Source organism: Somniosus microcephalus, chromosome 17, assembly GCF_052327205.1.
Source record: "Somniosus microcephalus isolate GS21.2 chromosome 17, FLI_Smic_1.0, whole genome shotgun sequence".
Taxonomy (NCBI): domain Eukaryota; kingdom Metazoa; phylum Chordata; class Chondrichthyes; order Squaliformes; family Somniosidae; genus Somniosus; species Somniosus microcephalus.
Genome location: NC_141003.1, coordinates 36,994,426 through 37,017,647, shown reverse-complemented (window position 1 = coordinate 37,017,647; position 23,222 = coordinate 36,994,426). Strand labels below are relative to the sequence as shown.

At 41.6% G+C, this 23,222-nt stretch overlaps 1 protein-coding gene across 1 annotated transcript in view; it reads left to right on the top strand.

Annotated features, from left to right (window-relative positions):
• The window catches only part of LOC147105645 (uncharacterized), a 211,557-nt gene that overhangs the window by 121,611 nt on the left and 66,724 nt on the right, over positions 1-23,222 (top strand). The window contains exons 61-72 of the mRNA XM_086010936.1: positions 618-677; positions 2,123-2,182; positions 3,684-3,743; positions 5,189-5,248; positions 6,753-6,812; positions 8,261-8,320; positions 9,825-9,884; positions 11,330-11,389; positions 14,399-14,458; positions 15,963-16,022; positions 17,472-17,531; positions 20,459-20,518. Coding sequence (XP_085867062.1) covers positions 618-677; positions 2,123-2,182; positions 3,684-3,743; positions 5,189-5,248; positions 6,753-6,812; positions 8,261-8,320; positions 9,825-9,884; positions 11,330-11,389; positions 14,399-14,458; positions 15,963-16,022; positions 17,472-17,531; positions 20,459-20,518 — 720 coding nt within the window. The remainder of the gene's footprint in view (positions 1-617; positions 678-2,122; positions 2,183-3,683; positions 3,744-5,188; positions 5,249-6,752; positions 6,813-8,260; positions 8,321-9,824; positions 9,885-11,329; positions 11,390-14,398; positions 14,459-15,962; positions 16,023-17,471; positions 17,532-20,458; positions 20,519-23,222) is intronic.

The following is a 23,222-nucleotide window of genomic DNA, read 5'->3' as shown; positions in this document are numbered from 1 at the left end:
TATAAGCCAATATTCTGTCCACACACATATCAAGAAAGTGGCCAGAGGTGGGCATGGCCAGCAATTTCATATCTCTTTCCACTGAATAGAAACAGCAGCAGGGCATGTGTCTGAATATTGTGGTGAAGGTCCCTGCCATAATATTTAAATGACAGGACCTCCCACTGACCTACATATTCTGGTCAGGTCAGCTGTGGAGGGCCTTGGGAGGTGTGACCCTGGTATAATCGCCAAGACTGCTGCTCGAGTATTTTCAGAGCCACTGTTGATCTGGGAACTCGGGTCAATATGGATCTGTCCATTGTAAGCAGTTTCCACTGGACATTGAAAACTAAAATTCCAGGAACTCCATTAATAGCACGATCAAATCTATCTGACAATTCCAGCCACTCTTATACTTGATGAAATTATGTCCTGAATGTACGGGCCATTATATGGTTGTATTCTCTTTCTGCTAAAATAATTTTATTGAGAGACTAAGATAGAAGTGAATAGATTTAATTTTTGTAATTTTGTGCTCGGCTATGTGCAGCAGGAAAGTAAGTTTTTAAACCTGATACAGACTCAGAGCCTCAGCGTGCAGTGTAACAGGTTGAAATGTTTTTCCTGCTCTATAGAAATTACATCACCAGAAGTGACACCGATTACCACTACGTCTACCACCAGCTACATACCTGGTAAGTGATACCTTGCACCAAGTCTGTCTCCTCAAGGGAATTGTTTCTAACTCCATGTGGTCTGTCATTGAGTAGGTAACAAAACACGGCTTTCATTTTTACATCTCAAATTTTCCTTTCTAATTGTTTGCTTTGGAAATGTTTGTATCTCTGGTCATTATAGTGTGATGCAAATCAGGAATTTGACACCAATTGACGTATTATTTTGCAATGTGCATTAACATCCACGCCCTTATTCCTGTTCTGTGTCCCCGGCAAGGGAAGTTCCAAGCGAGAAGGGTGTATTATAATATATATTCTTATTAAATAACACGTTTTCATTTATTTGTCACACAATGTCCAACACTGAGGTTGTAAAACAATAACAAGGAATGATAGAAAGTCATGTAGCCGACCCAACTCACCCATTCATACATGTTCAGCAGCAAAACTCTGTCGCACTATTCCTCACCGTTCCGGGCCCAAGTACAGGGCTCACCAGTTCTTGTTTCAATGTCTGGTAGAAAATCGAGTCAGCCGGCCTCTGGGCAGTCGGTTCTTTTTTAGAATTACTTTCCCTCCGCCACTGCCACCCTTGGAAGCAGATGAAAATCACCCCTTGATCTTTCAAATGATGAATGTAAACCTAGCATGATAAAACACTTTGATGGTAGATCAGTCATAGAGTCAAATGTTGTGCTGGCTTGGTGTACTTTACATCATTGTGGTGAAATTGTGTAACTAGAATGTGATAAAGTATTGCACAAGTCAGTTTGGAAAAGTCAGCAAACTTAGAATAGCTGTTATGTGTTCACCAAGTTCCGGGCTAGCATAGGGCTCTTCTGCATTATAAGCCAATATTCTGCCCACACACATATCAAGAATCTGACCGATGCAGATGTCGGCATGGCCAGCAGGTTAATTTATATTTCCACTGAATAGAAACAGCAGCAGGGCATGTGTCTGAATGTTGTGGTGAAGGTCCCTGCCATAATATTTAAATAACAGGACCTCCCACTGACCTACATACTCTGGTCAGGTCAGCTGTGGAGGGCCCTGGGAGGTGTGACCCTGGTATAATCGCCAGGATTGCTGCCTGAGGATTTTCAGAGCCACCATCTGGGAACTCGGGTCAATATGGATCTGTCCATTGTAAGCAGTTTCCACTGGACATTGAAACTCATATTTCGAAGAACTCCATTAACAGCACGATCAAATCTATCTGACAATTCCAGCCACTCTTATACTTGTGGAAAAGATGTTCTTACTGTAAATGCCATTAACTAGTTGTATTCTGTCAGCTCAAATAATTTTATTGAATAGATTTAGATAGAAGTGAATAGATTTAATTTTCGCAACTTTTGTGCTCGGCTATGTGCAGCAGGAAAGTAAGTTTTTAAACCTGATACAGACTCAGAGCCTCAGCGTGCAGTGTAACAGGTTGAAATGTTTTTCCTGCTCTATAGAAATTACGTCACCAGAAGTGACACCGATTATCACTACGTCTACCACCAGCTACATACCTGGTAAGTGACAGCAGTTTTATACCTTGCACCAAGTCTGTCTCCACAAGTGGATTGTTTCTAACTCCATGTGGTCTGTCATTGAGTAGGTAACAAAACACGGCTTTCATTTTTACATCTCAAATTTTCCTTTCTAATTGCTTGCTTTGGAAATGTTTGTATCTCTGGTCATTATGTTGTAACCTATAGGGGCGCTTTTAGGAAATTGTGCTCCTGACATAATGTTTAGCGGAGTGTGATGCAAATGAGGAATTTGAGGCCAATTGATGGATTATTTTGCGATGTGCATTAACTTCCACGCTTCTATTCCTATGATGTGCCCCCGCTGTGCGATCCTCCAAGCGAGAAGGATGTATTAAAATATATATTAAATAACATGTTTTCAGTTATCAAAATTATTTGTCACACAATATTTAAACTGAGTATGTAAAACCATATCAAGGAATGAGAGAAAGTCATATAGCCGATCCATCTCTCTCCATGCTACAGGTTCAGCTGCAAAACCCTGTCGGACTATTCCTCACCGTTCTGAGACTAGGTACAGGGTTCGGCAGTTTTTGTTTCAATGCCCGCTAGAAAATTGAGTCGGGCGGCCTCTGGGTAGTAGATTTTTTTGTACAATTTCATCTCCCCTCACAGGCAGCTAAAAATCACCTCCTTAATCTTTCAAATGATGAATGAACTACGAGTATGATAAAACAACCTGGTGCTCGACCAGTCATGCAGTCAAAGGTTGTGCTGGCTTGATATTCTTTCCACCAAAATAGTGAAATTTTATAAACATAATGTGATAAAGTATTGCACAAGTCAGTTTGGAAAAGCCATCAAACTTAGAATAGCTGTTATGTGTTCACCTCCTTCCGGGCTAGCATCGGGCTCTTCTGTATTATAAGCCAATATTCTGTCCACACACATATCAAGAAAGTGGCCAGAGGTGGGCATGGCCAGCAATTTTGTATCTCTTTCCACTGAATAGAAACAGCAGCAGGGCATGTGTCTGAATATTGTGGTGAAGGTCCCTGCCATAATATTTAAATGACAGGACCTCCCACTGACCTACATATTCTGGTCAGGTCAGCTGTGGAGGGCCTTGGGAGGTGTGACCCTGGTATAATCGCCAAGACTGCTGCTCGAGTATTTTCAGAGCCACTGTTGATCTGGGAACTCGGGTCAATATGGATCTGTCCATTGTAAGCAGTTTCCACTGGACATTGAAAACTAAAATTCCAGGAACTCCATTAATAGCACGATCAAATCTATCTGACAATTCCAGCCACTCTTATACTTGATGAAATTATGTCCTGAATGTACGGGCCATTATATGGTTGTATTCTCTTTCTGCTAAAATAATTTTATTGAGAGACTAAGATAGAAGTGAATAGATTTAATTTTTGTAATTTTGTGCTCGGCTATGTGCAGCAGGAAAGTAAGTTTTTAAACCTGATACAGACTCAGAGCCTCAGCGTGCAGTGTAACAGGTTGAAATGTTTTTCCTGCTCTATAGAAATTACATCACCAGAAGTGACACCGATTACCACTACGTCTACCACCAGCTACATACCTGGTAAGTGATACCTTGCACCAAGTCTGTCTCCTCAAGGGAATTGTTTCTAACTCCATGTGGTCTGTCATTGAGTAGGTAACAAAACACGGCTTTCATTTTTACATCTCAAATTTTCCTTTCTAATTGTTTGCTTTGGAAATGTTTGTATCTCTGGTCATTATAGTGTGATGCAAATCAGGAATTTGACACCAATTGACGTATTATTTTGCAATGTGCATTAACATCCACGCCCTTATTCCTGTTCTGTGTCCCCGGCAAGGGAAGTTCCAAGCGAGAAGGGTGTATTATAATATATATTCTTATTAAATAACACGTTTTCATTTATTTGTCACACAATGTCCAACACTGAGGTTGTAAAACAATAACAAGGAATGATAGAAAGTCATGTAGCCGACCCAACTCACCCATTCATACAGGTTCAGCAGCAAAACTCTATCGCACTATTCCTCACCGTTCCGGGCCCAAGTACAGGGCTCACCAGTTCTTGTTTCAATGTCTGGTAGAAAATCGAGTCAGCCGGCCTCTGGGCAGTCGGTTCTTTTTTAGAATTACTTTCCCTCCGCCACTGCCACCCTTGGAAGCAGATGAAAATCACCCCTTGATCTTTCAAATGATGAATGTAAACCTAGCATGATAAAACACTTTGATGGTAGATCAGTCATAGAGTCAAATGTTGTGCTGGCTTGGTGTACTTTACATCATTGTGGTGAAATTGTGTAACTAGAATGTGATAAAGTATTGCACAAGTCAGTTTGGAAAAGTCAGCAAACTTAGAATAGCTGTTATGTGTTCACCAAGTTCCGGGCTAGCATAGGGCTCTTCTGCATTATAAGCCAATATTCTGCCCACACACATATCAAGAATCTGACCGATGCAGATGTCGGCATGGCCAGCAGGTTAATTTATATTTCCACTGAATAGAAACAGCAGCAGGGCATGTGTCTGAATGTTGTGGTGAAGGTCCCTGCCATAATATTTAAATAACAGGACCTCCCACTGACCTACATACTCTGGTCAGGTCAGCTGTGGAGGGCCCTGGGAGGTGTGACCCTGGTATAATCGCCAGGATTGCTGCCCGAGGATTTTCAGAGCCATCATCTGGGAACTCGGGTCAATATGGATCTGTCCATTGTAAGCAGTTTCCACTGGACATTGAAACTCATATTTCGAAGAACTCCATTAACAGCACGATCAAATCTATCTGACAAATCCAGCCACTCTTATACTTGTGGAAAAGATGTTCTTACTGTAAATGCCATTAACTAGTTGTATTCTGTCAGCTCAAATAATTTTATTGAATAGATTTAGATAGAAGTGAATAGATTTAATTTTCGCAACTTTTGTGCTCGGCTATGTGCAGCAGGAAAGTAAGTTTTTAAACCTGATACAGACTCAGAGCCTCAGCGTGCAGTGTAACAAGTTGAAATGTTTTTCCTGCTCTATAGAAATTACGTCACCAGAAGTGACACCGATTATCACTACGTCTACCACCAGCTACATGCCTGGTAAGTGACAGCAGTTTTATACCTTGCACCAAGTCTGTCTCCACAAGTGGATTGTTTCTAACTCCATGTGGTCTGTCATTGAGTAGGTAACAAAACACGGCTTTCATTTTTACATCTCAAATTTTCCTTTCTAATTGCTTGCTTTGGAAATGTTTGTATCTCTGGTCATTATGTTGTAACCTATAGGGGCGCTTTTAGGAAATTGTGCTCCTGACATAATGTTTAGCGGAGTGTGATGCAAATGAGGAATTTGAGGCCAATTGATGGATTATTTTGCGATGTGCATTAACTTCCACGCTTCTATTCCTATGATGTGCCCCCGCTGTGCGATCCTCCAAGCGAGAAGGATGTATTAAAATATATATTATTAAATAACATGTTTTCAGTTATCAAAATTATTTGTCACACAATATTTAAACTGAGTATGTAAAACCATATCAAGGAATGAGAGAAAGTCATATAGCCGATCCATCTCTCTCCATGCTACAGGTTCAGCTGCAAAACCCTGTCGAACTATTCCTCACCGTTCTGAGACTAGGTACAGGGTTCGGCAGTTTTTGTTTCAATGCCCGCTAGAAAATTGAGTCGGGCGGCCTCTGGGTAGTAGATTTTTTTGTACAATTTCATCTCCCCTCACAGGCAGCTAAAAATCACCTCCTTAATCTTTCAAATGATGAATGAACTACGAGTATGATAAAACAACCTGGTGCTCGACCAGTCATGCAGTCAAAGGTTGTGCTGGCTTGATATTCTTTTCACCAAAATAGTGAAATTTTATAAACATAATGTGATAAAGCATTGCACAAGTCAGTTTGGAAAAGCCATCAAACTTAGAATAGCTGTTATGTGTTCACCTCCTTCCGGGCTAGCATCGGGCTCTTCTGTATTATAAGCCAATATTCTGTCCACACACATATCAAGAAAGTGGCCAGAGGTGGGCATGGCCAGCAATTTCATATCTCTTTCCACTGAATAGAAACAGCAGCAGGGCACGTGTCTGAATATTGTGGTGAAGGTCCCTGCCATAATATTTAAATGACAGGACCTCCCACTGACCTACATATTCTGGTCAGGTCAGCTGTGGAGGGCCTTGGGAGGTGTGACCCTGGTATAATCGCCAAGACTGCTGCTCGAGTATTTTCAGAGCCACTGTTGATCTGGGAACTCGGGTCAATATGGATCTGTCCATTGTAAGCAGTTTCCACTGGACATTGAAAACTAAAATTCCAGGAACTCCATTAATAGCACGATCAAATCTATCTGACAATTCCAGCCACTCTTATACTTGATGAAATTATGTCCTGAATGTACGGGCCATTATATGGTTGTATTCTCTTTCTGCTAAAATAATTTTATTGAGAGACTAAGATAGAAGTGAATAGATGTAATTTTTGTAATTTTGTGCTCGGCTATGTGCAGCAGGAAAGTAAGTTTTTAAACCTGATACAGACTCAGAGCCTCAGCGTGCAGTGTAACAGGTTGAAATGTTTTTCCTGCTCTATAGAAATTACATCACCAGAAGTGACACCGATTACCACTACGTCTACCACCAGCTACATACCTGGTAAGTGATACCTTGCACCAAGTCTGTCTCCTCAAGGGAATTGTTTCTAACTCCATGTGGTCTGTCATTGAGTAGGTAACAAAACACGGCTTTCATTTTTACATCTCAAATTTTCCTTTCTAATTGTTTGCTTTGGAAATGTTTGTATCTCTGGTCATTATAGTGTGATGCAAATCAGGAATTTGACACCAATTGACGTATTATTTTGCAATGTGCATTAACATCCACGCCCTTATTCCTGTTCTGTGTCCCCGGCAAGGGAAGTTCCAAGCGAGAAGGGTGTTGTATTATAATATATATTCTTATTAAATAACACGTTTTCATTTATTTGTCACACAATGTCCAACACTGAGGTTGTAAAACAATAACAAGGAATGATAGAAAGTCATGTAGCCGACCCAACTCACCCATTCATACAGGTTCAGCAGCAAAACTCTATCGCACTATTCCTCACCGTTCCGGGCCCAAGTACAGGGCTCACCAGTTCTTGTTTCAATGTCTGGTAGAAAATCGAGTCAGCCGGCCTCTGGGCAGTCGATTCTTTTTTAGAATTACTTTCCCTCCGCCACTGCCACCCTTGGAAGCAGATGAAAATCACCCCTTGATCTTTCAAATGATGAATGTAAACCTAGCATGATAAAACACTTTGATGGTAGATCAGTCATAGAGTCAAATGTTGTGCTGGCTTGGTGTACTTTACATCATTGTGGTGAAATTGTGTAACTAGAATGTGATAAAGTATTGCACAAGTCAGTTTGGAAAAGTCAGCAAACTTAGAATAGCTGTTATGTGTTCACCAAGTTCCGGGCTAGCATAGGGCTCTTCTGCATTATAAGCCAATATTCTGCCCACACACATATCAAGAATCTGACCGATGCAGATGTCGGCATGGCCAGCAGGTTAATTTATATTTCCACTGAATAGAAACAGCAGCAGGGCATGTGTCTGAATGTTGTGGTGAAGGTCCCTGCCATAATATTTAAATAACAGGACCTCCCACTGACCTACATACTCTGGTCAGGTCAGCTGTGGAGGGCCCTGGGAGGTGTGACCCTGGTATAATCGCCAGGATTGCTGCCCGAGGATTTTCAGAGCCACCATCTGGGAACTCGGGTCAATATGGATCTGTCCATTGTAAGCAGTTTCCACTGGACATTGAAACTCATATTTCGAAGAACTCCATTAACAGCACGATCAAATCTATCTGACAATTCCAGCCACTCTTATACTTGTGGAAAAGATGTTCTTACTGTAAATGCCATTAACTAGTTGTATTCTGTCAGCTCAAATAATTTTATTGAATAGATTTAGATAGAAGTGAATAGATTTAATTTTCGCAACTTTTGTGCTCGGCTATGTGCAGCAGGAAAGTAAGTTTTTAAACCTGATACAGACTCAGAGCCTCAGCGTGCAGTGTAACAAGTTGAAATGTTTTTCCTGCTCTATAGAAATTACGTCACCAGAAGTGACACCGATTATCACTACGTCTACCACCAGCTACATGCCTGGTAAGTGACAGCAGTTTTATACCTTGCACCAAGTCTGTCTCCACAAGTGGATTGTTTCTAACTCCATGTGGTCTGTCATTGAGTAGGTAACAAAACACGGCTTTCATTTTTACATCTCAAATTTTCCTTTCTAATTGCTTGCTTTGGAAATGTTTGTATCTCTGGTCATTATGTTGTAACCTATAGGGGCGCTTTTAGGAAATTGTGCTCCTGACATAATGTTTAGCGGAGTTTGATGCAAATGAGGAATTTGAGGCCAATTGATGGATTATTTTGCGATGTGCATTAACTTCCACGCTTCTATTCCTATGATGTGCCCCCGCTGTGCGATCCTCCAAGCGAGAAGGATGTATTAAAATATATATTATTAAATAACATGTTTTCAGTTATCAAAATTATTTGTCACACAATATTTAAACTGAGTATGTAAAACCATATCAAGGAATGAGAGAAAGTCATATAGCCGATCCATCTCTCTCCATGCTACAGGTTCAGCTGCAAAACCCTGTCGAACTATTCCTCACCGTTCTGAGACTAGGTACAGGGTTCGGCAGTTTTTGTTTCAATGCCCGCTAGAAAATTGAGTCGGGCGGCCTCTGGGTAGTAGATTTTTTTGTACAATTTCATCTCCCCTCACAGGCAGCTAAAAATCACCTCCTTAATCTTTCAAATGATGAATGAACTACGAGTATGATAAAACAACCTGGTGCTCGACCAGTCATGCAGTCAAAGGTTGTGCTGGCTTGATATTCTTTTCACCAAAATAGTGAAATTTTATAAACATAATGTGATAAAGCATTGCACAAGTCAGTTTGGAAAAGCCATCAAACTTAGAATAGCTGTTATGTGTTCACCTCCTTCCAGGCTAGCATCGGGCTCTTCTGTATTATAAGCCAATATTCTGTCCACACACATATCAAGAAAGTGGCCAGAGGTGGGCATGGCCAGCAATTTCATATCTCTTTCCACTGAATAGAAACAGCAGCAGGGCATGTGTCTGAATATTGTGGTGAAGGTCCCTGCCATAATATTTAAATGACAGGACCTCCCACTGACCTACATATTCTGGTCAGGTCAGCTGTGGAGGGCCTTGGGAGGTGTGACCCTGGTATAATCGCCAAGACTGCTGCTCGAGTATTTTCAGAGCCACTGTTGATCTGGGAACTCGGGTCAATATGGATCTGTCCATTGTAAGCAGTTTCCACTGGACATTGAAAACTAAAATTCCAGGAACTCCATTAATAGCACGATCAAATCTATCTGACAATTCCAGCCACTCTTATACTTGATGAAATTATGTCCTGAATGTACGGGCCATTATATGGTTGTATTCTCTTTCTGCTAAAATAATTTTATTGAGAGACTAAGATAGAAGTGAATAGATTTAATTTTTGTAATTTTGTGCTCGGCTATGTGCAGCAGGAAAGTAAGTTTTTAAACCTGATACAGACTCAGAGCCTCAGCGTGCAGTGTAACAGGTTGAAATGTTTTTCCTGCTCTATAGAAATTACATCACCAGAAGTGACACCGATTACCACTACGTCTACCACCAGCTACATACCTGGTAAGTGATACCTTGCACCAAGTCTGTCTCCTCAAGGGAATTGTTTCTAACTCCATGTGGTCTGTCATTGAGTAGGTAACAAAACACGGCTTTCATTTTTACATCTCAAATTTTCCTTTCTAATTGTTTGCTTTGGAAATGTTTGTATCTCTGGTCATTATAGTGTGATGCAAATCAGGAATTTGACACCAATTGACGTATTATTTTGCAATGTGCATTAACATCCACGCCCTTATTCCTGTTCTGTGTCCCCGGCAAGGGAAGTTCCAAGCGAGAAGGGTGTATTATAATATATATTCTTATTAAATAACACGTTTTCATTTATTTGTCACACAATGTCCAACACTGAGGTTGTAAAACAATAACAAGGAATGATAGAAAGTCATGTAGCCGACCCAACTCACCCCATCATACAGGTACAGCAGCAAAACTCTATCGCACTATTCCTCACCGTTCCGGGCCCAAGTACAGGGCTCACCAGTTCTTGTTTCAATGTCTGGTAGAAAATCGAGTCAGCCGGCCTCTGGGCAGTCGGTTCTTTTTTACAATTACTTTCCCTCCGCCACTGCCACCCTTGGAAGCAGATGAAAATCACCCCTTGATCTTTCAAATGATGAATGTAAACCTAGCATGATAAAACACTTTGATGGTAGATCAGTCATAGAGTCAAATGTTGTGCTGGCTTGGTGTACTTTACATCATTGTGGTGAAATTGTGTAACTAGAATGTGATAAAGTATTGCACAAGTCAGTTTGGAAAAGTCAGCAAACTTAGAATAGCTGTTATGTGTTCACCAAGTTCCGGGCTAGCATAGGGCTCTTCTGCATTATAAGCCAATATTCTGCCCACACACATATCAAGAATCTGACCGATGCAGATGTCGGCATGGCCAGCAGGTTAATTTATATTTCCACTGAATAGAAACAGCAGCAGGGCATGTGTCTGAATGTTGTGGTGAAGGTCCCTGCCATAATATTTAAATAACAGGACCTCCCACTGACCTACATACTCTGGTCAGGTCAGCTGTGGAAGGCCCTGGGAGGTGTGACCCTGGTATAATCGCCAGGATTGCTGCCCGAGGATTTTCAGAGCCACCATCTGGGAACTCGGGTCAATATGGATCTGTCCATTGTAAGCAGTTTCCACTGGATATTGAAACTCATATTTCGAAGAACTCCATTAACAGCACGATCAAATCTATCTGACAATTCCAGCCACTCTTATACTTGTGGAAAAGATGTTCTTACTGTAAATGCCATTAACTAGTTGTATTCTGTCAGCTCAAATAATTTTATTGAATAGATTTAGATAGAAGTGAATAGATTTAATTTTCGCAACTTTTGTGCTCGGCTATGTGCAGCAGGAAAGTAAGTTTTTAAACCTGATACAGACTCAGAGCCTCAGCGTGCAGTGTAACAAGTTGAAATGTTTTTCCTGCTCTATAGAAATTACGTCACCAGAAGTGACACCGATTATCACTACGTCTACCACCAGCTACATGCCTGGTAAGTGACAGCAGTTTTATACCTTGCACCAAGTCTGTCTCCACAAGTGGATTGTTTCTAACTCCATGTGGTCTGTCATTGAGTAGGTAACGAAACACGGCTTTCATTTTTACATCTCAAATTTTCCTTTCTAATTGCTTGCTTTGGAAATGTTTGTATCTCTGGTCATTATGTTGTAACCTATAGGGGCGCTTGTAGGAAATTGTGCTCCTGACATAATGTTTAGCGGAGTGTGATGCAAATGAGGAATTTGAGGCCAATTGATGGATTATTTTGCGATGTGCATTAACTTCCACGCTTCTATTCCTATGATGTGCCCCCGCTGTGCGATCCTCCAAGCGAGAAGGATGTATTAAAATATATATTATTAAATAACATGTTTTCAGTTATCAAAATTATTTGTCACACAATATTTAAACTGAGTATGTAAAACCATATCAAGGAATGAGAGAAAGTCATATAGCCGATCCATCTCTCTCCATGCTACAGGTTCAGCTGCAAAACCCTGTCGAACTATTCCTCACCGTTCTGAGACTAGGTACAGGGTTCGGCAGTTTTTGTTTCAATGCCCGCTAGAAAATTGAGTCGGGCGGCCTCTGGGTAGTAGATTTTTTTGTACAATTTCATCTCCCCTCACAGGCAGCTAAAAATCACCTCCTTAATCTTTCAAATGATGAATGAACTACGAGTATGATAAAACAACCTGGTGCTCGACCAGTCATGCAGTCAAAGGTTGTGCTGGCTTGATATTCTTTTCACCAAAATAGTGAAATTTTATAAACATAATGTGATAAAGTATTGCACAAGTCAGTTTGGAAAAGCCATCAAACTTAGAATAGCTGTTATGTGTTCACCTCCTTCCGGGCTAGCATCGGGTTCTTCTGTATTATAAGCCAATATTCTGTCCACACACATATCAAGAAAGTGGCCAGAGGTGGGCATGGCCAGCAATTTCGTATCTCTTTCCACTGAATAGAAACAGCAGCAGGGCATGTGTCTGAATATTGTGGTGAAGGTCCCTGCCATAATATTTAAATGACAGGACCTCCCACTGACCTACATATTCTGGTCAGGTCAGCTGTGGAGGGCCTTGGGAGGTGTGACCCTGGTATAATCGCCAAGACTGCTGCTCGAGTATTTTCAGAGCCACTGTTGATCTGGGAACTCGGGTCAATATGGATCTGTCCATTGTAAGCAGTTTCCACTGGACATTGAAAACTAAAATTCCAGGAACTCCATTAATAGCACGATCAAATCTATCTGACAATTCCAGCCACTCTTATACTTGATGAAATTATGTCCTGAATGTACGGGCCATTATATGGTTGTATTCTCTTTCTGCTAAAATAATTTTATTGAGAGACTAAGATAGAAGTGAATAGATTTAATTTTTGTAATTTTGTGCTCGGCTATGTGCAGCAGGAAAGTAAGTTTTTAAACCTGATACAGACTCAGAGCCTCAGCGTGCAGTGTAACAGGTTGAAATGTTTTTCCTGCTCTATAGAAATTACATCACCAGAAGTGACACCGATTACCACTACGTCTACCACCAGCCACATACCTGGTAAGTGATACCTTGCACCAAGTCTGTCTCCTCAAGGGAATTGTTTCTAACTCCATGTGGTCTGTCATTGAGTAGGTAACAAAACACGGCTTTCATTTTTACATCTCAAATTTTCCTTTCTAATTGTTTGCTTTGGAAATGTTTGTATCTCTGGTCATTATAGTGTGATGCAAATCAGGAATTTGACACCAATTGACGTATTATTTTGCAATGTGCATTAACATCCACGCCCTTATTCCTGTTCTGTGTCCCCGGCAAGGGAAGTTCCAAGCGAGAAGGGTGTATTATAATATATATTCTTATTAAATAACACGTTTTCATTTATTTGTCACACAATGTCCAACACTGAGGTTGTAAAACAATAACAAGGAATGATAGAAAGTCATGTAGCCGACCCAACTCACCCCATCATACAGGTTCAGCAGCAAAACTCTATCGCACTATTCCTCACCGTTCCGGGCCCAAGTACAGGGCTCACCAGTTCTTGTTTCAATGTCTGGTAGAAAATCGAGTCAGCCGGCCTCTGGGCAGTCGGTTCTTTTGTAGAATTACATTCCCTCCGCCACTGCCACCCTTGGAAGCAGATGAAAATCACCCCTTGATCTTTCAAATGATGAATGTAAACCTAGCATGATAAAACACTTTGATGGTAGATCAATCATAGAGTCAAATGTTGTGCTGGCTTGGTGTACTTTACATCATTGTGGTGAAATTGTGTAACTAGAATGTGATAAAGTATTGCACAAGTCAGTTTGGAAAAGTCAGCAAACTTAGAATAGCTGTTATGTGTTCACCAAGTTCCGGGCTAGCATAGGGCTCTTCTGCATTATAAGCCAATATTCTGCCCACACACATATCAAGAATCTGACCGATGCAGATGTCGGCATGGCCAGCAGGTTAATTTATATTTCCACTGAATAGAAACAGCAGCAGGGCATGTGTCTGAATGTTGTGGTGAAGGTCCCTGCCATAATATTTAAATAACAGGACCTCCCACTGACCTACATACTCTGGTCAGGTCAGCTGTGGAGGGCCCTGGGAGGTGTGACCCTGGTATAATCGCCAGGATTGCTGCCCGAGGATTTTCAGAGCCACCATCTGAGAACTCGGGTCAATATGGATCTGTCCATTGTAAGCAGTTTCCACTGGACATTGAAACTCATATTTCGAAGAACTCCATTAACAGCACGATCAAATCTATCTGACAATTCCAGCCACTCTTATACTTGTGGAAAAGATGTTCTTACTGTAAATGCCATTAACTAGTTGTATTCTGTGAGCTCAAATAATTTTATTGAATAGATTTAGATAGAAGTGAATAGATTTAATTTTCGCAACTTTTGTGCTCGGCTATGTGCAGCAGGAAAGTAAGTTTTTAAACCTGATACAGACTCAGAGCCTCAGCGTGCAGTGTAACAAGTTGAAATGTTTTTCCTGCTCTATAGAAATTACGTCACCAGAAGTGACACCGATTATCACTACGTCTACCACCAGCTACATGCCTGGTAAGTGACAGCAGTTTTATACCTTGCACCAAGTCTGTCTCCACAAGTGGATTGTTTCTAACTCCATGTGGTCTGTCATTGAGTAGGTAACAAAACACGGCTTTCATTTTTACATCTCAAATTTTCCTTTCTAATTGCTTGCTTTGGAAATGTTTGTATCTCTGGTCATTATGTTGTAACCTATAGGGGCGCTTTTAGGAAATTGTGCTCCTGACATAATGTTTAGCGGAGTGTGATGCAAATGAGGAATTTGAGGCCAATTGATGGATTATTTTGCGATGTGCATTAACTTCCACGCTTCTATTCCTATGATGTGCCCCCGCTGTGCGATCCTCCAAGCGAGAAGGATGTATTAAAATATATATTATTAAATAACATGTTTTCAGTTATCAAAATGATTTGTCACACAATATTTAAACTGAGTATGTAAAACCATATCAAGGAATGAGAGAAAGTCATATAGCCGATCCATCTCTCTCCATGCTACAGGTTCAGCTGCAAAACCCTGTCGGACTATTCCTCACCGTTCTGAGACTAGGTACAGGGTTCGGCAGTTTTTGTTTCAATGCCCGCTAGAAAATTGAGTCGGGCGGCCTCTGGGTAGTAGATTTTTTTGTACAATTTCATCTCCCCTCACAGGCAGCTAAAAATCACCTCCTTAATCTTTCAAATGATGAATGAACTACGAGTATGATAAAACAACCTGGTGCTCGACCAGTCATGCAGTCAAAGGTTGTGCTGGCTTGATATTCTTTTCACCAAAATAGTGAAATTTTATAAACATAATATGATAAAGCATTGCACAAGTCAGTTTGGAAAAGCCATCAAACTTAGAATAGCTGTTATGTGTTCACCTCCTTCCGGGCTAGCATCGGGCTCTTCTGTATTATAAGCCAATATTCTGTCCACACACATATCAAGAAAGTGGCCAGAGGTGGGCATGGCCAGCAATTTCATATCTCTTTCCACTGAATAGAAACAGCAGCAGGGCATGTGTCTGAATATTGTGGTGAAGGTCCCTGCCATAATATTTAAATGACAGGACCTCCCACTGACCTACATATTCTGGTCAGGTCAGCTGTGGAGGGCCTTGGGAGGTGTGACCCTGGTATAATCGCCAAGGCTGCTGCTCGAGTATTTTCAGAGCCACTGTTGATCTGGGAACTCGGGTCAATATGGATCTGTCCATTGTAAGCAGTTTCCACTGGACATTGAAAACTAAAATTCCAGGAACTCCATTAATAGCACGATCAAATCTATCTGACAATTCCAGCCACTCTTATACTTGATGAAATTATGTCCTGAATGTACGGGCCATTATATGGTTGTATTCTCTTTCTGCTAAAATAATTTTATTGAGAGACTAAGATAGAAGTGAATAGATTTAATTTTTGTAATTTTGTGCTCGGCTATGTGCAGCAGGAAAGTAAGTTTTTAAACCTGATACAGACTCAGAGCCTCAGCGTGCAGTGTAACAGGTTGAAATGTTTTTCCTGCTCTATAGAAATTACATCACCAGAAGTGACACCGATTACCACTACGTCTACCACCAGCTACATACCTGGTAAGTGATACCTTGCACCAAGTCTGTCTCCTCAAGGGAATTGTTTCTAACTCCATGTGGTCTGTCATTGAGTAGGTAACAAAACACGGCTTTCATTTTTACATCTCAAATTTTCCTTTCTAATTGTTTGCTTTGGAAATGTTTGTATCTCTGGTCATTATAGTGTGATGCAAATCAGGAATTTGACACCAATTGACGTATTATTTTGCAATGTGCATTAACATCCACGCCCTTATTCCTGTTCTGTGTCCCCGGCAAGGGAAGTTCCAAGCGAGAAGGGTGTATTATAATATATATTCTTATTAAATAACACGTTTTCATTTATTTGTCACACAATGTCCAACACTGAGGTTGTAAAACAATAACAAGGAATGATAGAAAGTCATGTAGCCGACCCAACTCACCCCATCATACAGGTTCAGCAGCAAAACTCTATCGCACTGTTCCTCACCGTTCCGGGCCCAAGTACAGGGCTCACCAGTTCTTGTTTCAATGTCTGGTAGAAAATCGAGTCAGCCGGCCTCTGGGCAGTCGGTTCTTTTGTAGAATTACTTTCCCTCCGCCACTGCCACCCTTGGAAGCAGATGAAAATCACCCCTTGATCTTTCAAATGATGAATGTAAACCTAGCATGATAAAACACTTTGATGGTAGATCAGTCATAGAGTCAAATGTTGTGCTGGCTTGGTGTACTTTACATCATTGTGGTGAAATTGTGTAACTAGAATGTGATAAAGTATTGCACAAGTCAGTTTGGAAAAGTCAGCAAACTTAGAATAGCTGTTATGTGTTCACCAAGTTCCGGGCTAGCATAGGGCTCTTCTGCATTATAAGCCAATATTCTGCCCACACACATATCAAGAATCTGACCGATGCAGATGTCGGCATGGCCAGCAGGTTAATTTATATTTCCACTGAATAGAAACAGCAGCAGGGCATGTGTCTGAATGTTGTGGTGAAGGTCCCTGCCATAATATTTAAATAACAGGACCTCCCACTGACCTACATACTCTGGTCAGGTCAGCTGTGGAGGGCCCTGGGAGGTGTGACCCTGGTATAATCGCCAAGACTGCTGCTCGAGTATTTTCAGAGCCACTGTTGATCTGGGAACTCGGGTCAATATGGATCTGTCCATTGTAAGCAGTTTCCACTGGACATTGAAAACTAAAATTCCAGGAACTCCATTAACAGCACGATCAAATCTATCTGACAATTCCAGCCACTCTTATACTTGATGAAATTATGTCCTGAATGTAAGGGCCATTATATGGTTGTATTCTCTCTGTGCTCAAATAATTTTATTGAGAGACTAAGATAGAAGTGAATAGATTTAATTTTTGTAATTTTGTGCTCGGCTATGTGCAGCAGGAAAGTAAGTTTTTAAACCTGATACAGACTCAGATCCTCAGCGTGCAGTGTAACAGGTTGAAATGTTTTTCCTGCTCTATAGAAATTACATCACCAGAAGTGACACCGATTACCACTACGTCTACCATCAGCTACATACCTGGTAAGTGACAGCGGTTTTATACCTTGCACCAAGTCTGTCTCCACAAGTGGATTGTTTTCTAACTCCATGTGGTCTGTCATTGAGTAGGTAACAAAACACGGCTTTCATTTTTACATCTCAAATTTTCCTTTCTAATTGTTTGCTTTGGAAATGTTTGTATCTCTGGTCTTTATGTTGTAACCTATTGGGCCGCTTTTAGGAAATTGTGCTCCTGACATAATGTTTAGCGGAGTGTGATGCAAATCAGGAATTTGAGGCCAATTGATGGATTATTTTGAAATGTGCATTAACTTCCACGCTTCTATTCCTATCATGTGTCCCCGCTGTGCATCCTCCAAGCAAGAAGGATGTATTAAAATATATATTATTAAATAACACGTTTTCAGTTATCAACATGATTTGTCACACAATATTTAAACTGAGTATGTAAAGCATATCAAGGAATAAGAGAAAGTCATGCAGCCGATCCATCTCTCTCCATGCTACAGGTTCAGCTGCAAAACCCTATCGGACTATTCCTCACCGTTCTGAAACTAGGTACAGGGCTCGCCAGTTTTTGTTTCGATGCCCGCTAGAAAATTGAGTCCGGCGGACTCTGGATAGTCGATTCTTTTGTACAATTTCATCTCCCCTCACAGGCAGCTAAAAATCACCTCCTTAATCTCCTTAACATGCAGGTACAGCAAACAATTAGGAATGCAATTGGCATGTTGGCCTTTATTACAAGAGGATTTGAATATAAGAGTAAAGACATCTACAGCAATGATGTAGGGCCCTGGTGAGACCACACCTGGAGTATTGTGTACAGTTATGTCTCCTTACCTAAGGAAGGATATACTTGCCATAGCGGGAGTGCAGCGAAAGTTCACCAGACTGATTCCTGGGATGGGGGGATTGTCCTATGAGGAGAGATTGAGTAGACTAGGCCTATATTCCCTAGAGTTTAGAAGAATGAGCGGTGATCTCATTGAAACACACAAAATTCTTACAGGGCTTGAAAGGGAAGATGCAGGGAGGATGTTTCCCCTGGCTGGGGAGTCTAGAACCAGGGGTCACAGTCTCAGAACTCTAACCATTCTCCCCTTGACATTCAATGGCATTACCATCGCTGAATCCCCCACTATCAACATCCTGGGGGTTACCATTGATCAGAAACTGAACTGGACCAGCCATATAAATACTGTGGCTACAAGAGCAGGCCAGAGGCTGGGAATTCTGCGGCGAGTGTCTCACCTCCTGACTCCCCAAAGCCTTTCCACCATCTACAAGGCACAAGTCAGGAGTGTGATGGAATACTCTCCACTTGCCTGGATGAGTGCAGCTCCAACAACACTCAAGAAGCTCGACACCATTCAGGATAAAGCAGCCCGCTTGATTGGCACTCCATCCACCACCTTCAACATTCACTCCCTCCACCACCGGCGCACTGTGGCTGCAGTGTGTACCATCTACAAGATGCACTGCAGCAACTCGCCAAAGCTCCTTCAACAGCACCTTCCAGACCCGCGACCTCTACCACTTAGAAGGACAAGGGCAGCAGACGCATGGGAACATCACCACCTACAAGTTCCCCTCCAAGCCACACACCATCCTGACTTGGACCTGTATCGCCATTCCTTCACTGTCGCCGGGCCAAAATCCTGGAACTCCCTTCCTAACAGCATTGTGGGTGTACCTACACCATATGGACTGCAGCGGTTGAAGAAGGCGGCTCACCACCATCTTCTCAAGGGCAATTAGGGATGGGCACTAAATGCAGGCCTAGCCAGCGACGCCCACATCACATCAATGAATAAAAAATAAAGAATAAGGGCTTGGCCATTTAGGACTGCGATGAGGAGAAATTTCTTCACTCAGAGGGTGGTGAATCTTTGGAATTCTCTAACCAAGAGGGCTGTGGAGGCTCAGTCGTTGACTATATTCAAGACAGATCAATTTATTTTTGGATATTAAGGGAATCAAGGGATATGGGGATAGTGCAGGAAAGTGTTGAGGTAGAAGATCAGCTATGATTGAGTGACGGAGCAGGCTCGAGGGGCCGAATGGCCGACTCCTGCTCCTATTTCTTATGTTCTTATGTTCTTTCAAATGATGAAGGAAATACGAGTATGATAAAACAACCTGATGCTTGACCAGTCATGCAGTCAAATGTTTTGCTGGCTTGATATTCTTTTTACTAAAATCGTGATATTTTATAACCATAATGTGATAAAGTACTGCACAAGTCAGTTTGGAAAAGCCATCAAACCTAGAATAGCTGTTATGCGTTAACCTCCTTCCGGGCTAGCATCGGGCTCTTCTGTATTAGAAGCCAATTTTCTGCCCACAGACATATCAAGAAAGTAACTGATGCAGAGGTCGGCATGGCTAGCAATTTGATATCTCTTCCCTCTGAATAGAAACAGTAGCAGGGCATGTGTCTGAATATGGTGAAGGTCGCTGCCATAATATTTAAATGACAGGACCTCCCACTGACCGACATACTCTGGTCAGATCAGCTCTGGAGGGACCTGGGAGGTGTGACCCTGGAATAATCGCCAGGATTGCTGCCTGAGTATTTTCAGAGCCACTGTTTATCTGGACAGCTGAGGTCAATATGGATCTGTCCATTGGAAGAAGATTCCACTGGACATTGAAAACTCATATTACCAGGAACTCCATTAACAGCACGATCAAATCTATCTGACAATTCCAGCCACTCTTATACTTGTGGAAAAGATGTTCTTATTGTAAGGGCCATTAACTAGTAGTATTCTCTGTCAGCTCAAATAATTTTATTGAGTAGATTTAGATACAAGTGAATAGATTTAATTTTCACAATTTTTGTGCTCGGCTATGTGCAGCAGGAAAGTAAGTTTTAAACCTGATACAGACTCAGAGCCTCAGCGTGCAGTGCAACAGGTTGAAATGTTTTTCCTGCTCTATAGAAACTACTCCACCAGAAGTGACACCGATTATCCCTACGTCTACCACCAGCTACATGCCTGGTAAGTGACAGCGGTTTTATACCTTGCACCAAGTCTGTCTCCACAGTGGATTGTTTTCTAACTCCATGTGGTCTGTCATTGAGGAGGTAACAAAACACGGGTTTCATTTTACATCACAAATTTTCCTTTCTAATTGTTTGCTTTGGAAATGTTTGTATCTCTGGTCATTATGTTGTAACTTATAGGGCCGCTTTTGGGAAGTTCTGCTCCTGACAACGTTTAGCGGAGTGTGATGCAAATCAGGAATTTGACGCCAATTAATGGATTATTTTGCGATGTGCATTAACTTCCACGCTTCTATTCCTATGATGTGCCCCCGCTGTGCGATCCTCCAAGCGAGAAGAATATTAATATACTGTATATATTATTAAATAATACATTTTCAGTTATCAAAATTACTTGTCACACGTTATTGAAACTGAGTATGTAAAACCATATCAAGGAATGAGAGAAAGTCATGTAGCCGATCCATCTCTCTCCATTCTACAGGTTCAGCTGCAAAACCCTATTGAACCATTCCTCACGCTTCTGAGACTAGGTACAGGGCTCGGCAGATTTTGTTCGATGCCCGCTAGAAAATTGAGTTGGGCGGCCTCTGGGTAGTAGATTCTTTTGTACAATTGCATCTCCCCTCACAGGCAGCTAAAATTCACCTCCTTAATCTTTCAAATGATGAATAAAATACGAGTATGATAAAACAACCTGATGCTCGACCAGTCATGCAGTCAAATGTTGTGCTGGCTTGATATTCTTTTCACCACAATCGTGAAATGTTATAACCATAATGTAATAAAGTACTGCACAAGTCAGTTTGGAAAAGCCATCAAACTTAGAATAGCTGTTATGTGTTCATCTCCTTCCGGGCTAGCATCGGGCTCTTCTGTATTATAAGCCAATATTCTGTCCACACACATACCAAGAAACTGGCCAGAGGTGGACATGGCCAGCAATTTCATATCTCTTCCCACTGAATAGAAACAGCAGCATGGCATGTGTCTGAATATTGTGTGAAGGTCCCTGCCATAATATTTAAATGACAGGACCTCCCACTGACCTACATACTCTGGTCAGGTCAGCTCTGGAGGGCCCTGGTCGGTGTGACCCTGGTATAATCGCCAGGATTGCTGCCCGAGTATTTTCAGAGCCACTGTTGATCTGGGAACTCGGGTCAATATGGATCTGTCCATTGGAAGAAGATTCCACTGGACATTGAATACTCATATTTCCAGGAACTCCATTAAATCTGCGTGACAATTCCACCAACTCTTGTAGTGTGGAAATTATATTAATTGTATTGTTTATCCACTAAAATAATTTTATTGAGTAGGCTTCGATAGAACTGAAAGGTTTCATTTCACAATTTTTGTGCTCGGCTATGTGCAGCAGGAAAGTAAGTTTTTAAACCTGATACAGACTCAGAGCCTCAGCGTGCAGTGTAACAGGTTGAAATGTTTTTCCTGCTCTATAGAAACTACGTCACCAGAAGTGACACCGATTATCACTACGTCTACCACCAGCTACTCACCTGGTAAGTGATAGCGGTTTTATACCTTGCACCAAGTCTGTCTCCACAAGTGGATTGTTTCTAACTCCATGTGGTCTGTCATTGAATAGGTAACAAAACAGGCTTTCATTTTTACACCTCAAATTTTCGTTTGTAATTGTTTGCTTTGGAAATGTTTGTATCTCTGCTCATTATGTTATAGGGCAGCTTTTAGGAAATTGTGCTCCTAACATAACCTTTAGCGGAATGGGCGCAAATCAGGAATTTGACGCCAATTGACAGTTTATTTTGCAATGTGCAATAACTTCCACGCCAATATTCCTGTTCTGTGCCCCCGGCAAGCGAAGCTCCAAGCGAGAAGGGTGTATTATAATATATAATCTTATTAAATAACACGTTTGCACTTATCAAAATTACTTGTCACACAATGTCAAGGAAATGTCAAGGAATGAGAGAAAGTCATGTAGACGATCCATCTCACCCCATCATACAGGTTCAGCTGCAAAACTCTTTTGGACTATTTCTCACCGTTCCCAGCCCAAGTACTGGGCTCAACTTTTTTTACGATGCCCACTAGAAAATCATGTGTTGCCGTCTCTTGGCAGTAGGTTCTAGAAACATAGAAAAATAGGAGCAGGAGCAGGCCATTCGTTCCCTTGAGTCTGCTCCGCAATTCAATATGATCATGGCTGGTCCTCTATCTCAATACCATATTCCTGCTCCCTCCCCATACCCCTTGATGCCTTTTGTGTCTAGAAATATATCTATCTCCTTCTTAAATATATTCAGTGACATGGCCTCCACAGCCTTCTGTGGTAGAGAATTCCAACGGTTCACCACCCTCTGAGTGAAGAAATTTCTCCTCATCTCAGTCCTGAATGTCCTACCCCGTATCCTGAGACTGTGACCCCTCGTTCTAGACCCCCAGCCAGGAGAAACATCCTCCCAGCATCCAGTCTGTCTAGCCCTGTCAGAATTTTACACGTTTCAATGAGATCCCCTCTCATTCTTCTAAACTCTGGTGAATACAGGCCTAGTCGACCCTTTGCCAATCCCGCCCTCGTAAGCAGATGAAAGTCACCCCTTGAGCTTTCAAATGATGAGTGTAAAACTAGTATGATAAAACAACCTGATGCTAGCTCAGTCATAGAGTCAAATGTTGTGCTGGCTTGATATTCTCAGTAACATTATTGTGAAATT